This window comes from Ursus maritimus, unplaced genomic scaffold (assembly GCF_017311325.1).
Source record: "Ursus maritimus isolate PB19 unplaced genomic scaffold, ASM1731132v1 scaffold_28, whole genome shotgun sequence".
NCBI classification, from domain to species: Eukaryota; Metazoa; Chordata; class Mammalia; order Carnivora; family Ursidae; genus Ursus; species Ursus maritimus.
Window position 1 is genome coordinate 12,109,869 of NW_024425341.1, and position 14,827 is coordinate 12,124,695.

At 35.3% G+C, this 14,827-nt stretch overlaps 1 protein-coding gene across 2 annotated transcripts in view; it reads right to left on the reverse strand.

Moving 5' to 3' along the window:
• PURG (purine rich element binding protein G) overlaps positions 1 to 14,378 on the reverse strand; it is a 36,582-nt gene extending 22,204 nt beyond the window's left edge. Inside the window, exons 1-2 of one of the 2 annotated variants that reach the window (XM_040643284.1) lie at positions 13,515 to 14,378; positions 1,688 to 1,689 (exon numbers count right to left, since the gene is read on the reverse strand). In XM_040643284.1, the coding sequence (XP_040499218.1) occupies positions 1,688 to 1,689; positions 13,515 to 14,378 (866 nt within the window). The remainder of the gene's footprint in view (positions 1 to 1,687; positions 1,690 to 13,514) is intronic. The other variant, XM_008686580.2, reaches the window with a different exon arrangement.
• Between the last annotated feature and the right edge of the window lie 449 nt (positions 14,379 to 14,827).

The window sequence follows — 14,827 nt, forward strand, 5'->3', positions numbered from 1 at the left end:
CTTTTAAAGCTCTAAAGCAGGGATGACAAATAGCAAATATTTGGCATGATTGTTGTTCTTCTCTCTTTCCCTCTAGATGCAGATTTCAAATTCTCAACATAGCACTTTAGGACAGCCAATCAATTGTACTAACAAACAAGATGAAACCAATTTGTCAGTACTTCTCTAGGGGCATGGAGGGGGTGTGTGGAGGGGGAAGATTGGGTTCTTTAAAATTTTACACACGCACGCACGTGCACACACACGTGTAATGTCCGTGCAGAGTAAAATTCACTTAGTTAAATATTTAGAAATGTGTAATGCAGATATAGTTTATAGACTTTGGTGTAATACATTTTGACTTACTCAGCTCTCTAAAAGGTCTTATTATTTGTCCACCGAAATTTGGAAATGTTCCAGTATTATGAGAAAGCACAAGATGCCTGAAAGAAGGACAAGAAAAAGTGGACCCTGCAAGTGAGAACTGAGTTTCTTGGTTCATACTAGATCCCTGAATTTAGATATATTGCCACAGCTACCCTTTTGCCCTATATAAACCCTTGAAACTCTACAGGAGAGAATCACATATATTATTTGCAGCAATAATCAACCTACTTGGAATCTTGTTCTCTAATACAGAAACCTTAAGACGAAATAGTGAACTATGTTGTTTCTTCCCATCTTAAATTAGTAGTGCAAGAAAAAACAGAGAAGGAAAATATTATTTTATTGCTTCAATCTTTAACCAAATTTAATGTAGATTTTTACAAAGAAAAACTTTGGTAATATCCAATGATTTGGTTTTCTAATTTACTCTACTATCACTTATGTCTTTCCAAATAAACCTGTAGCAGGTACTTTTGAAAGAGCAACATAAGTACTATGTTCATTCTTTAATATGGTTGTTTCTGAAAATATGATTAAAAGTGAAACACTTTTTATGAAAATCATAAAAGGTAGACCTAATTTTGCAGGGCGAATCTCATGAAACCTATCTTAACTAATTCATTTAATTAGTACAACTCATAAATATTTGAAAATATCTCTTGTGTTGCAATAACAAGGGGTGGGAAGAAATGATTTTTTTCCCTAACGTGTTTTCAGAATAATACTAGAAAAATTGAAATCATACTTCTTTATCCAACTTGATACATTAACAGAAGACCTGAACTCAAAAGTTCCAAGTATTCCCAAGAAATCCTCTCAGAGTTGAAAACAATCTTCAAGGTAATAACAATCCATTTTTTAAAATTTATTAATTCCCTTTCACATCCTAAATTAAATGCCTGTCTATTCTCTGCCTTAAATGATTTCAGCAACAGGGAAGTGACACTACTTCTTAAAGTCTGCCCTCATGTTGAGCTGAAATTTCCTATAAATCTCCTATAACTCTCTATTCTGCCTGAAGTTTCCTCAGATTATAATTCTAAGACTTAAATTTTTTAAATCTAAAATTTAAATTGTATGTATAGTACAAACAGGCAGAGAATTAAAAAAAAAGTTTACTGCCTGTAATGATCTTTTTGACTTGGTGACTATCTCTGTTACATTCATCATTTTCACAACTTGGAATTCATTCATTGTTTTGGAGGACTAATCATCGAACGTGTAATAGTTGGAAAGAGAAGTTAATGAACTTGCAGAACTGCCAAATGTGTATATATGAATGATATAGTATTTCTGATAAAATGCGATCCACTAGAATGACAGCTATTAAGGTTATGTCATATATATAAATTATATAGATTTATATACAAAATATTGTTTTATTAATTTTGATCAACTTATTAATTATAGAATGTCCACAGGTTAGTAAACATAATATCAATTATTTTCAGGTATGTTAGTTATGTTTTCAAATATGCTCAATGAGCATCCAGGAGAAGTATCTCTAAATTTAAATCAATGGGTCCCACTGTTATTTGAAAAAAGTACCATAAATACATTACAGTACATATATAGTTCCTCTATCCTACACATATAGATAAGACACAGGAAAATGGTGAAAACATATGCTTTTAAAAGAAAATTAGTGTATTTCTTATCATTTATATATCTTAAGAGACAATCAGCATTTTGAACTTTAGCTTTAATTTTCTGTTTACTTGGCTTACTTTAGTAATTATGAACCATGTGAGCTACGTGACATATGTCACAAAATGTAAAATTGAGGGACTGAACTAATTCTGAGGTCCCTTCAAGTCTTAATATTTAATATTCACTAGCACTTGTATTAGTAACTGTTGAGTATAGAAATTATTTACTTTCCTTTACTAAGATTTATATACCAGAGTTATTTAATAAAGTAAAAATGTTTCAGTTCCATAAATTTGAATGGTAAGCTTTTCAAATAAGAATTCGTAATTGTTAATCCCTACCAGAATTATATCAAGAGTGCTGTCAAAAAATCAGAGAGAAGTTACTAAATGTCATGAAAGGATAAAAAGAGAAGAAAATGATTTTTACCTAAAGTCTAGTCAATTTATGAAAAATATTGTTTTAGATTTGTAAATTTCTCAAGGCAGAATGAATAGCTGAGTCTTCTTTCTACCAAGATGCTACAGTTATTTCGACCACATTTCTCTTTCACTGTCTTTTGTAGCTAAAGTAAAATCACAGCAACATACAGCAGTGGTTCTTAAAGTCTGATCCCCATTCTAGCAGCATCAGCTCACCTTGGAATGTGTCAGAAATGCAAATTTTTGGTCCTCTCCTCACCACCCCAGACCGACAGACTATAAACTCAGGAAGTGGGACCAGCAATCTGTGTGTTAACAAATCCTCTGGGCGATTCTTAATCACACCAAAATTTGAAAACCACTGGCCTGGAGTCACAGAGAAAAATGTGTATCTGTAAATAGGGTAGTCATATCCGTTTATTCTGTTGGGGATAAGGAAACGAGGAGGAAACTTGGTAATGAAATATGAAAATAAATGGAGTGATATAGGAAGAGTAAGATGGTAAAACGAGTTGCAAGAAACAATAAACTTTTTACTAATATTGACAAGACTTATTTTCAAATCAATTCAACATGACCAGTTGATTTTGGTTCATGAAAATGAAGTTGTAGATCCATGGTAAATAGTAATTTGTCTCCTGTCTGCCCTTAAGGGTTAAATTGGGGATCTATCTATATTCTCATCAGCTGATCTCTTTTCATAATTATTAGCATTTATTTAAAATAGTTGGTTGAGATTAGAGGTTCAATCTGTAAATTATACTAAAGATCAAATAAGTTGTATTTACTACTGAATTTCAATGAACTATATGAACCCTTACATAAGGAGTGTCTCCTGGTGGTACTAGCCCCATATATAGGGATTAGTTTTAGATAAAATAATTCCTACTAATCTGAGTCAGATTTACCAGTGGTGTTCGAGGCTAGATTGTGCTTTATTGGTCAGGGGGGTTAAATTTTGGAGTAAGTCTTAAAGATAGTTTGGCCTAATTGAATGTGCACGATCTTTGGCTTGGTGTCAATTTGGGTTCACATATATTAGTCCTGAAATACTGAACCAGTTTTGAAAATCTCTGGAAAATCATATTAAAATGGGGATGGTAATAGGGTTGCTGTAAGGATTAGAATAGTTACAAGGGGTTCAGCAATGCCTAATACATGGTAAGTATTTGATAGTTGTTAGTACTAATAAATCTTGATCGACTCTTCCTTTTATTACCACCTTCTTTTTAAAAATGATCATGGTGCAATTTTCCTAGAGGCTAAACTCATTTCTGAAATTACCCGTCAATCACGCTAGTCAAATTATTTCCTGAAGATCTATTGTGTACCGAAACGTTGGATTAAGTGACCTTTCAGTCCGTATCTTCCCAAGTGAAATGTTTCTATTCATCCTAAATTGCTGTATAGGCATATGGTAAAAGTGTTGAGAACAACTGAGTGAAATAGTAGCCATTCTTTCTTAGTCTATAGATCTAGTTCATAGCGCGATTTCTTTAGCCTTCTCTATTGTGTTTCAACTGTCACCTAAACAAATAAATAGGATGGAGTGGGGCCATGGGGGTAGTGGGAGAAATTAGTGTTCTTACCTGCTTCCAACAGGGTACAGCACATGAGAGGGGGAAAAAGAAGGGAGGAAGATTACGAGTGATGGCATTTTAGAACTCTATTTTTATATATGATTATAGCATGGTTTACCCTTTCTGGAGAACAGCAATAGATAAAATTCCATAATAAATTCAACTGAACTTTCAAACTATTTTATCCTATTGACATTCTAGACTAGTCAATCATTGGTATAAATCACATTGGTAGTCTGAAAAACCTAGAAATAAAATACAGCAGCTTCTGAAGCAAATTAGCAAATGATAAGGATTTTTTTTTTTTTTTTGTATCTAGGGGTCTTGTACATATTCTTATCCTTATTTCTAAATTATTATCTTATGGTTCTATTGTTTTATTTGCTGGGTAGTTTTGGCACTTACATGTGTTCTTTTGGTAAAGTTGCTCAGAACTGTTTGAAATGGGAAGCTAAGGACAATTTCTACAAAATGGAAAGGGCAAATAACTGCCAAACTCTACTATTCTCTCCTATCCCACTTAGATTTCAAACAACACTGAGGAAGAAACAACTAAGAACCTGAAGTGTATCTGTTGTTTTGAGAAGAGGGAGGAGAAAACTAAATTTCTGCAACAGCCAATTCACTCTACAGGATTTGTTGAGAACTGACCAACCAGACTGCTATTGTGAATCACCACCATTAGGCTAAAGGCTGAGTATGTCTGCAATGGAATTTTATGTGCACAGTTTTGAAATTAACAAAATATACATGTGTGTACACACTTCAAAATACACTTTGGTTCCTCTTAAACAAATGGACACCAAAAAGAGAGGCTAGGGGGAGAGGTCTCTCTTTTCCATTTGCTCTATTGAGAGTGGTGGTAACACACTGTCCATTGGAGGACTGGGGCACCTAAATAAATGTGTCTGGGACAAAAAACCTTGTGTTCTTCTCATCCCCCTCAATCATCAACCTTGGTAGTCTCTCAAGGCTAAAAACAAAACAAACTCACGATGATGTTTTATCTTTGCACACCCTAGTAGTTACAGGTCCTCTAAAGTAGAACCGTACCGTTCACAGTTCAGTGCCCTTTCTGATTTCCTTTGTTAAACATCATTACTTGTAACATACTATGTTCAATAGACCAAGGAAATAGGGGTCAAGGGTAGTACTTCATTCTCAGGGGCCCCTGCAGTGGTAGTAGCAGTGTATTATTTAGCAATGTAATTTAAGGTTATTTCAGGCACAATGACATTTCAGGAAATGATGTTATTTTTAAAATTCTTTTGCCATGCACAATATAAGAAACAATCACAGAATGTGTAGAAACAAGTGATGCTTCCAAAGGATAAGATCACATATGGATAGTAAAAATATTTCTATAAAAAATTAAAGCATAGCATAGTTATGTAGTTAGTGTATAGCAATTTGATCTTAAAAAGGACTAGGAACAAAGTTTGATTTTGTGTGGCTGAAGAGATACATACATGTGATAAAAAACTGCCACTTCTGCGTGTTCTTTGGGTATCATCACAGACTGCTGCATCATTACAGTTGTTTTTAATATAAAGAGAGATTGCCTTATACTTTCCAATTCTGATATTCTCTATTTTTTCTTTTGCACTCCATTGATACAGAATTTTAAAGTTTAGAGTATGAGGGAACCTTAGCTTCTAGCATGATCTTGTTCATTTTTTTAAAAAAAGATTTTATTTATTTTATTTTTAGAGAGAGTGAGCAGGAGCTGGGAGAGGGATGGGGGGTGGGGGCGAGAAAGGGAGAGAATCTCAAGCAGACTCCGAGCTGAGTGCACAGCCCTACACGGGGCTCGATCTCACGACCCTGTCATGATCTGAGCTGAAACCAAGAGTAGGATGCTTAACGGATTGAGCCACCCAGGAGCCCCTTGTTCATTTTTCATAAAAGGAAGCCATCCTACTGAAGTTAAATGGTTTGCTGAGAGGCCATCCACTGGCAGAATTAGGTCTTATTATTCTTTCTCAAATGATCTTCTAAAGGTTAAATAAATAGGGATTTAGTTTTGAGAATGTCTTATTTCTCCCATTTCAGTTATGCTGATTTCCTGTTATAGGCAAACAAAATAATAAGCCACTACCTTTCTCTTCTCTCTTACTTATACATTTGCTACCTCTAGGCAACCTTATCAAAGTCACAACAAGTAATAAATAAAATCCTGAAGAGTATGTATTATACTACAGAACCATTTTCTCTACAAAAAGTAAGATAATAAATATTTCTGAATATAGGCATCTCAAAAGAAAGTCTGTCTTTAATAGATCAAATAAAGCAAACAGGTTTATATCCTCATTTTGATAAAGACAAAAACCCACAAAAGGATTTTTTTCCCCAATCTTACACTTTGAGCAACTCTAACTTTTAATTACTATGAACATTTTTCTTAGGGATTACTTTCCCTTTTCTTTACCCCTGTTATTTCTGGGAGCAATGAAAACTTTGAATAACATAGAAACTATACAAGGGGAAAAATGAGAGGACAAGCAACTCCTATGCAGTCTTAGGTAAGTCAACAGCAGAAAAGAATAAACTGCATATTCTATTTAAATGAGTATTTTCTTTATATTCACATCACAAACTAACTTCACTGTAGCAGCACTAATTTCATTATGAGTCAGTTTTTATTCACTGGTAGATGTCACTGGCCTTGATAAGAATAAGCAATTTCTCAAAGGATGTTCGAAAGAAGATAAAGTTTGGAAAACATAATTTACCAGAAAGTACTAACATGGGAAACTCCTCGATTAAGGATGGAAAATTCCTAATTTTTTTAGCCTAAATTTAAGCAAAACTCATTCCTGCAGGAGAATTTACCTACCTTTTGACCCCTTTCTTTAAATAAGAAGCAAAACATATAAACCATTTTAAGCTTGAACAAGTAAGTGTCTGGAGATTTTTACCAATGTTACAAATTCTGCAAAGGATAATGAGTTATTAAAAGAAACAAAGTCTTTTATGCTTTAAAAGTATATGTTTAAGAAGATTCTGTCTTCTAACAACAACTCTCTCATTTTGCGAACAGAAAATCATGTCACCAATTATGGAGATATTATTCTAAAGTTTAAGCCAATGCTTGAATTTTTTAAACCTTTTAACATTTTTGTAAAATTTACAGATACAAATCCATTAAAAAAATTCCTCCTCAATCCTCATATATTTTACGGTATTTCTAATAGGACTGGACTTTTTACTCTGGTTGATTTGATTTATAACTAGATAGTATCCTTCAGGGTTTCAGTATAGGACTTTCAGTTTGTCAGATAATTTTTTCTTGGTGGTTATTAGAAAGGTGACTTTAAAATACATGCTTGATATGAGTGAAAAGAGAATAATGATTTTTTTTGGGCAGGGGGTTTTAAAAACTTAAAGCATTATGCTAACTTCATTTTAAAAAACAATTTATTGTTTTATACTCTTTTAGCAGAGAATGGAGATGGTTTAGTTGTATTTGAAACCTCAGAAGTTTTCATCTCTCTCCAAATCATCGTTAGTACCCCTTCTGGTCCCAAGGACATCTGCCAGACTCTGAGTCCTTCAGTGGGGGAATCAATGCTTTAAACAATCAGGACTAGTGTCATGCCTTTGTGTAGTGTTGGATTTGACTAAGTTGCTAAATGCATTATTCATTAATAACCTTATAATCATAAAGATAAAGCTCATGTTAACAAATCAAAAGATTTCAACAGTCATAGCATAACCTTTCACTATAGTTCTAGTACTGATTTGCTCTCAAAATGGCAGTCTTTGGATAAAAATAAGATAATATTAGCAAAACTAGTAAAACTTGGCTGAAAGCGATAATTTGTTAAAGCTTTTAAATACGGGTGTTTTTCATTGGAGAACATAGTTAAGCTAAAATAACACTTGGTAAAATAGCTTAATATCCTGCCAGTCCTGAACCGTATTACTTCAGGAAAAAGACCAATACTCTTTCGCGGGAAGGAAGATAGGAAGACAGGAAGGGTAAGGTGGTTAGGGATAGGGAAGGGAAATTAAACATTTATACATTTTAAATTAATATATACATATCTTTGCATTTTAAGTAAATATCAATGGGATTCATTCAAAATTTCCTTGAGGTTCCCTTGGTGTAAGGATATAGTTCAAATTAAGTGCTATGTTAACTAGATCAAGTATGGTATCTGAGTAAAAGGGAAAAAAATTCATTTAAAATGACAGATCTAAAATTGATACTACTAGGTACAGGACAGTGTATATATTTTCATTTGCATGTTCAAAAAGAATATATGTATATACACATATGCTTGCATATTCAGAGTAACTCTAGAAGGATACACAAGAAATTGGTAACACTGGTTACTTTTCACTAACTGTAGCATTTAAATTTTGTACCATATATATGTTTTCCCTATTCAAAAATACTGATTAAAAATCCAGTACTAAAATAAATTTAATTTTAACAATCAGGTCAAATTAAGGAAAAAAAAGACTAATTTTTTTACATTATACAAGAAAATATACTAATGCATATATTGTTTTTCCAAGATCCACCTACATAAATTTTGGTATATTTACTTTCCGACAGTAACTGTGATCTAAAAACTCAAATTTCACATGACCTTAACTTGGGAAAAACATATTTTCCCTGGAACTCATTGCTACAGCACTGTAGACTATGGGTTGTCTCACCAGTATGCTAACATCCTTATTCTCTTCCTCTGATGGGCTAGCCATTAGCCACCATTTCTCTACGAAATTCAAGGAATCTTTAAGGAAACTTCAGAAGAACTTTAAGAATCTTATTTGGCAGTGATAATTATGATACCTGTATTATTCTGTTGGCATGGAATCAATTTTAACTTCTCTTTGTGGTTTACTTTAGATTTTATCCTGCCAAAGATGTTTGGTGTTTTGGTAAAGACAGACTTCAAATGATGTGGTGACTAAGCCAATCCCTTACATAAAGCTTGGAATAGGATTTTATAAATAGTTCCAATGAAAGACATTTTGAAATAAGCAGGGGAAAAAATCTCACACTTAACAAAAATTATTTTCAGAACACCACTTAAAAATTAAGTCCTGATCACTTAAATATTAAAATAAACCATAAACCAAAATCTAAAGGAGTGATAGTACATACATCAACTTTCAATGGTAGCTGCTTATTAAAAATGAGTGTCTGAGGGTGTATTCCAATTTCATCCTCTTCAAATTGTGCAGCTCAGATAAATGTTTATTTTACTGAAAATATTTGCAAAATTACAATATAAATACATGAATATATTAAGATAGAATGACTATATATAATGTATTCTTATCCATATATATAAAATGAATGCAGTAAATATAGCATATTCTCAATGAATTATTAGTACACAGTGTTTCTTAGTATAGTACATACAACCTATTATTAAGCAACAATTATCTAGTTTTCAAATGTACATCTCAGGAAGTTTTTAGGATGAAAAGATACACTAAATCTCCCAATACCCTTTTTGGTTGGTGAAAGTTGGTTCTGCAAATTCTGAAGTAATATTATGTTTATTTTAGCAATGGTTCTTAGGCTCTTTGCATTTTCTTAATTTGAAACTTTATTTCTTTAGTCTGGGTGTTTTCTTAATAATGCTGTATCAGCCAACCATACTTTTAATTCTAACACAGTATCATGTACTGTCTTTTCATTAGTCATTTTAACACACATCAACAACGAAACAGAATTATTAAAATTTTTTTTTGTCTGCAAAAATTTCCAAAATTAACTTCCAGGGTATTATGGGTATTATGGGGAGTCTCAACTAGATATAGTCTCAACTGTAATACTAATCTGGGCTAGAAATAGTTTTTTATTGATTTTAGGTCTTAAGAATACAAATATGAACTCTACTTTAAAAGTGTTTGTTAAATGTATTGGGATTTGTTTCAAAAGCATCTTCTACCCTCCTCCATTATACTGATTTAATGGAAACTTGTTATTATAGCAGTTCCAACACAAACATCTGCATGCAAGAGATCACCCTACAGATTCTAACTACATAGTTATTGAAACACATCCCACCTGTCAAGTGGCATAAATGTACATCTCCTATATACAAAAGGTAAAGTGCATTATTAAATTAGTGAACTGACAGATTGTCTGCCTGGACCATATAGCTTTCAAATAGACAAATGTGAAATTCTCCCATTAGAACCAATTATTTCAAGAGGTTCCAACTAGCTTTTCCACCCTGTCGTTTATTTTTTGGCCATGCTCTTTAGTGCAAATAAGCTTGTGTTTGACTCAAGTTTAAGGGACATGGCAGTTTGGGGCTTTAACAAGGAAAATTATAAAATGTGGCAGAACTTTTAATACTTTTATAATACATTGCATCTTTTGCATATAAGCAACAGATCAGTGCTGCTTTCAGTTGCTAGGAGCACACTGCCAACTATTATGAGGAACCCGTTTCCAAATTTCATACTATTAGCTTATATTATTACAGTTTTGAGTCTATACCACATTATACTTGGGTTATTATGTGCAAACATTATCAGTGTTTTAGAATTATACAGTGAACTAGTAATTTTGGTTACTAACTTGAATGCTCATTTTTTGACTTCTAACACCCAGTTGCCTTGAGTTTAATGTCTTCAAGGCTGGGATCCTATTATTTTGAAGAATACCATGTACACTTGCAGCTTCACTTATGTTACAAATGACAATAAATAAAATGTATATTGCACGGATAAAAATAGTAGCTTATTTTATAAGATACATGGCAATACATGTCCTAATACCAGAGTTTTGAACTGGATCTTATTTGATTATGGCTAATGAATAACTGGGAATTTTAAGTATCAAAAAATCATAACATCATTTCATTTTTCAATGAATACATATAAAAAAGTGAAACAAAAGGACTGGCAGAAGGCTTAGTGATTCTGAAGTATATTCAATTGCCGGTATATATGCATCTACCCATCTATAGCTTTGAGATGGTAGTAACTTTGAAGTATACATACAATGTAGAAGATTTGGCTACTTAACTAATTCTTGATGTAAATAATTAATGCAAAATTAATATTTATATACAATTAAAGATATTTATCTTTAAGTCTGACGTAGTATCGTGTATATGTATATATACATACACACACGTATGTATATAGACATAAACACTCAAATCTTATCAGACTAAAAACCAAAAAAGAAATCATTTAGATTTAATGGATATAAATATTTTAGGAGGGTTTTAAGAGAGACTATATAGTCATAGCAATAGTGATAGGAACACTCGAATACTGGAACATTCATCGTTCCAGTTTGCCAAAATCTGACAGGTTGATAATTATTAATAGGCACTATGATGGGCAGCAATAACAATCAGTAGTACAGTAATTCAAGTGCACATCACTCCTTCATATACCAAAAACTACTTTTTATCAAGTCTACAACAGTTATTTTACAGTTAGGACTGTTTAAAGATCCTTGCTACTTTTAGAGTCTCAACACCCACCATGTGCTATTAACTCTAGTACTAACATTATCTTCTAACCTTCAGTTGTTCCATAGTAATCCAGATGGTCCACAATTATAATGAACTAATGAGATTCCTTCATACTACTCGAGGAAACGTGAAATACAATCTGAAAACCAATACCAGCATATATGTCTGGGTTACTGATTGCTCGTTTTTAAATAAGATAAGCCAGTAATATTCTTTTCTTAACTCACAAAGCTCTCTTAGTGACCTTACTTAAATGTATTTGGGGACAAACTGCTGAAGGAAAAAATTATTAAAATAATTTTGAACTACTTATCGCATATAAAAGGAGAGCTACATTCTGATCTCAATCCATGCAGCCAGCTCTCATCAATGAGAGCTATATTTGGGGGTTGAAATCAGTGTCTGGCTCTTAAACATGATTATATGGACTTATTGTGTGGGAGGTGAATAAAGCCAAGATAAAAGACAATAATTTCAATCAGAATAAAATGCAGCTCAACAGAGAAAATTCCAGTCAGTTAATACAGGGTGGGTTGGTACACATATACACTATATCCACCTGTTTAAAAATTGCTTAGGTGTTGAAAAATTGCTGTGGCACTTCCTGGAAAGTAATTTTTAATACAGGTAAATGGGTGAGTCTTGTGTAAAGTAAACCTTTTTTAAGTATCATAAAGAGCACCTTAGAAAATGCCTGAATTTTCCTTTCAAATATGTTTTTAACCAATCCTTGAATAATTTTCCCAGGCTGAAAATTTATATTCTAAATGTTTTTTAGAAAAAGAGTTTTTTTTTTTTTTTCTTCTGGAATTAAAACACCTGTAAAAGCCAGGTTTATATTGGAAGTGTTGACACGGTTTTAAGGGTAGCAATTGCAAAAGTGCTACTAAAATGTATTATTACAGATGTATTTTTGTATCAGTTAACTGGTGCACCAACCCCTCTGAAATAGTGCTAAAGAAGAAGCATAAAATATAACACCTTGAGTCCATGATATATTTTGGGAAAAAACCTCTCACAACCTTCAAAGTAGCATGAAAGGCTAAAACAACAAGATTTCCATAGCAAAGCCATAGGATGAAGCCTCCCACTCAACAGTGACATAAAAGTAATTCCTCAAACTTTGGAAAGTCAATAAAAATATATGGTATAGTGAAAAGAGATAAAGATGGGATTACAACTAGTTTTGAATAACCAATTAAAACTCTCCCACGGCTTTGATATGGCAACTAAACTGCAGGGTTACCACAAAATTTGAAATTATAGAATACTATCATTAACTGTAAGATTTGATTCTTTCATAGTACTTTTTGATATTCAGTTATCCAATGAACAACTAATATATTTCTACATGTACTTTTATAAAGAAATATATTTATACTATACTTGAGGTCAATTTCTGTTTCCGTGGTAACTGCCCTACAGGTAAGCTTAGCAGCTTTTAATGAAGTAGGGATGGAATACTTTTTTGGGGAACTTGTTAAATAGAAATTCACACTTCCGTATTAAGTATTCGTATATTTTCTCAGGATCATGTCATAGTGCAATGTAAATCTTAGTTATGGTTTTTAGAAGGTCAGAATGTCACATTTTGTGCTGATTTGCATACTTCAATAGTCTGGAGCAGTTGAAGCAGCTAAACTATTTAGCTCTGGGAAGGTTGGAATTCCCCTAAGAATTATAATGTTCTATGTATAACATGAGAATCAGACTCCTTGAAGTATAAACTACCAGAGGTATTACTAATAACAAAGGGCCAAAAAAAGGAGGAAAAACTTCTTCAAATGATTATGGATCAGTACTTTTAGCCAATTTATGATTTTAAATTTTGCCTGATGGAGTTCAATTTCACTCTAGTCGAGGCATTCTTGTTCTTCACCACTGGCCCTTCTGCCATCCATTCTCTTTTCTTTATGGCTGTTGCAAATTTTCCTCATCTCTTCTTCATACTTGATAAAATTCTCCCCAAACCTTGTCCAAGCTTTGAATGGAACAGTAATAGTATTACGGTAAGGTGGCCTCACCTCACTTACCTTCAGGAAAATTCCATATTTATTAGAGCCCACATCAAAGTAGAACCTTTTATTGTCCACTCTGAAAGAAGTCCCCTCTGGGAGTTCAAGTGGGTCATCATCTCCACCTCTTCGTTCTTCTATGTCCCCTTCGCCATAATCTTCAATGAGCTGAACCAAGGCATCACGAAACTCTATCATTCCTTGTGCTGGGAGCACAATAGTCTGTTCTTGGCCCAAACTGTGACCAAAATAACCTATCATGCCAGTCCCTCGCATCATGGTTTGTCTAATTCTTAGGAAGCGACCCCGTTGATTTTCCTTTAGGTCTAGATAATATTTCCTATTGTCCCTCTCTATGTAGTCTGTTTTGAGGACACTATGAGGGTGTTCTTCAGACCCTACAGAGACAGGTGGGGAGGGTGCCGAGTGCTTCTGTCTCCTCCTGGAGGCTTGATCTTTGCCGTGGCCATGCTCTTGCCGGTGGCCTTTCAGGCCCAGGTGGGCGTAATGCTCGATGAAGTCCCCTAGACAGTCCTTCAGCTCCGCTGCCACAGACAGGGACAGAGTCAGTTTACTCTTTCTGATATTGTCCTGCCGGCCTCTCCCTATCCAGACTTCGGCTATCTTTAGGAACCGGCCCCGGGAGCTTTGCTTTACGTCTAGGTAAAACCTCTTTTTCTGGATGTCCACTCGTTTGGAGGCCAGCTCCTGGATTTCGGCTGCGCCCCCAGCCTGATTAGGGGTGGCTGAAGCCGCGTAGTGGGGGTAGTGGGAGTGCTGGGCCTGGGGATAGAGTCTACTCTTGCTTAGGCCAGAGCCCCCTACATTCTTGCCGCCGCGGCCGCGGCCGCCGCCGCCTCCCCTTCGCCTGGCTCTTTCCATCTTCAGCTGCAAGTGACAAACAGACACACGGGGTGGGGTGGGGGAGGGGTGTTGAGAACAATCGCAGACGCCCCTCGGCCTGCGCTGCCCCCGCCTCCGCCCGGGACCCCCACACCGGGCCGCGGTGCACGGCGCCCGCCGCCGCAGAGCCCGGCTCCCGCCTCTGCCCGACCGTCGGCGGCGACAGGCGGCGTCTCCCGGCTCTGCGCCGCGCACATAGCATCCCTCCACCTCCCCGGCCTCCCGCTCGCCGCGGGGCCGCCAGCCTCGGGCTCCGCAGCCCCGGGGTCCCCAGCCAGCAAACACTCACATCGACACTGCCATCACCGCCGCTACCGATGCCCTTCACGACCGCCGCCGCCGCCAGCTCTCGGCCCCTCTGCTGCAGCCGCCGCAGCCGCTGCCCCCCGCCAGCTCCCCCGCCGCCGCTCGCACCGTCCCCCGCCGGA